Genomic DNA, 2053 nt, shown 5'->3' with positions numbered 1-2053 from the left:
CTCCTCTCCTCTTCCTTCCTGTCGCTCTTCCTCTCCTCTCCTCTCCTCTCCTCTCCTCTCCTCCCTGCTCCTTCTCCTCTCCTCTCCTTCTCTTCTCCTCTCCTCTCCTCCTCCTTCCTCTCCTCTCCTCATCCTCTCCTCTTCCTCTCCTCTCCTCTTCCTCTTCTCTCCGTCTCCTTTCTCCTGCTCTCCTCTCCTCTGCCTCCTCTCCTCTCTCTCCTCTCCTCTCTCTCTCCTCTCCTCTCTCTCCCTTTCCTCTTCCTTCTTTTTCCCTTTCCTGTTCCCCTTCTTTTCCCCTTCCTTTCCCCTTCCTTTCCCCTTCCTTTCCCTTTCCTTTCCTCTTTCCTTCCTTTCCTTCCCCTTCCATCGCTCTCTCTCTTCCCCCCCCCCCCCCCCCCCCCCCATTCCTCTTGCCCTTTGCTTTTCCCCTTGCCTTGCCTTTATCATTTCCTTCCCTTCCCCTTCCCCCTAACCCCTTTGCCCTGTCCTCTTCCCCCTTCCCCTTCCCTTTCCGATTCCCTTTCCTTTTTTCCCTCCCCTCCCCTCTCTCCCTTCCCTGCCCCCCCTTTCCCCCTGCTCCTTTTCCCTTTCCCTTCCCTCTCCCTCTCCCTGTCCATTTCCCTCTCCCCACCCCTCATTTATTGTGTTCCCACACCGCAGGTATCTCGGCCTCCAGTTTTTCTTTGAGGTGGGTGCCTTCCTGTGCTTTGTGATGGTGTACGTGATCCTCAGGCGGCAGGAGAAGGATGCTAGCCATGTAGCAGAGACTACAACAGACCCGGAGAAGAAAAAGTTGGCAGAAAACTCCCAAAAGAGCCCAGAATCCAAAGTCTGATGCCACCAAAAAAAAAAAAAAAAAGAAAGAGAAATGTGAATTGCAATCCACATCCAGGGAGGTGAAGCCACGTGAATCACCCTGAGTCGAACTGTGAAGGATGGATGCTTGGAGTGATGGAGCTGCTTCCCATTTCCTTCTGCACTGCCTCAGGAGCCTTCCCATGCATTGTTCTACACCTGAATGGTGCACAAACATTAACTTTTGGACACTGCAGTTCTTTGCATTTCTATCCTCCAAAGCATTTGTTCCTGCTGACAGCCTCCGCGGTGCCAGCACTGACCGTCAGCCATATACCAGATGTAGTAGTTGGTGGGGTTTCTTTTTTAATGTTTTGTAATAAATGGTTTTTAAGAACTGGTTTTGTACTGAACCCAGAAGTCTTCATGAGCGACTGTTTCTCCTTACCCCTCAGTTCCCAACAGTCCTTGTTCTCTTTGCTCTCATGGTGTAAGATTGGGGTGTTTGGAGGGAGGGCATTAAGGGTGGACTCCAAAAGGAACCTCTATCCATCCCAGGACAGAAAACCCAACAGCTGCAGGCCTGTAGCACTGCATCAGCTCAGCCATATTTTGCAGTAATAGCCATCATTCTTATTTCTGTCCCTACTTAGAATCGCTCAGGTTGGAAAAGACCTTAAAGATCACCAAGTCCAACCCAACTACTTGACACGAGGCCTCATTGAGACACATCAGCATTAAGGCTCATCCCCAGCTTCCAGTTGGAGAAAGGCCGAGCTCTTCCCAGGGGTGCAGGACTGGAAGGGGAGCTCAGCCCTTCTGCAGATGGAGCAGAGCCTGTGGCTGATGCATTTAACCACAGAGGCAGTTAACTAGCTGTAGTTACGGGGTGAAGGTTGAAGTCTGGCATTATTTCAGTGCCACAGCCTCAATTTACTGCATTCTTTCCATCTCGGGTCTCCTTCCCACCCAAGTGCAAATTGAGCTGCTGCTACAGACTGTTGGGTAACTTGTAATTTTTGGCTCCGGAGTGAAATTCAGTAGCGAAACCAAAACTTCAGAGTTCAGCCTCAAAACCTTTTGCAGCTCAGCCAAAGAATGCAGAAGAAGGAGAAAATAAATACACAGAGGAGAAAAGGAGAAGGAGTGGAAGTTAGCTGTGCTAGAGGGTAGGCTTAGGTTAGGCTTCCTGCCCTGCACACAACCTCAGGCCACACCAAGGTACTTTCCAACCCATAACAAACCCTTGTTTCATGCA

General features: G+C 50.5%; 1 protein-coding gene across 1 annotated transcript in view; it reads left to right on the top strand.

The window, feature by feature from the left end:
• SLCO2B1 (solute carrier organic anion transporter family member 2B1) overlaps positions 1–1208 on the top strand; it is a 38119-nt gene extending 36911 nt beyond the window's left edge. The window contains exon 15 of the mRNA XM_015852625.2: positions 661–1208. Within this exon, the coding sequence (XP_015708111.1) occupies positions 661–835 (175 nt within the window). The 3' untranslated portion in view covers positions 836–1208. The remainder of the gene's footprint in view (positions 1–660) is intronic.
• Positions 1209–2053: the final 845 nt, after the last annotated feature.

This window comes from Coturnix japonica, chromosome 1, assembly GCF_001577835.2.
Source record: "Coturnix japonica isolate 7356 chromosome 1, Coturnix japonica 2.1, whole genome shotgun sequence".
NCBI lineage: Eukaryota > Metazoa > Chordata > Aves > Galliformes > Phasianidae > Coturnix > Coturnix japonica.
The sequence above is the reverse complement of the archived record's forward strand: the minus strand, read 5'-3'. Positions and strand labels throughout refer to the sequence as shown.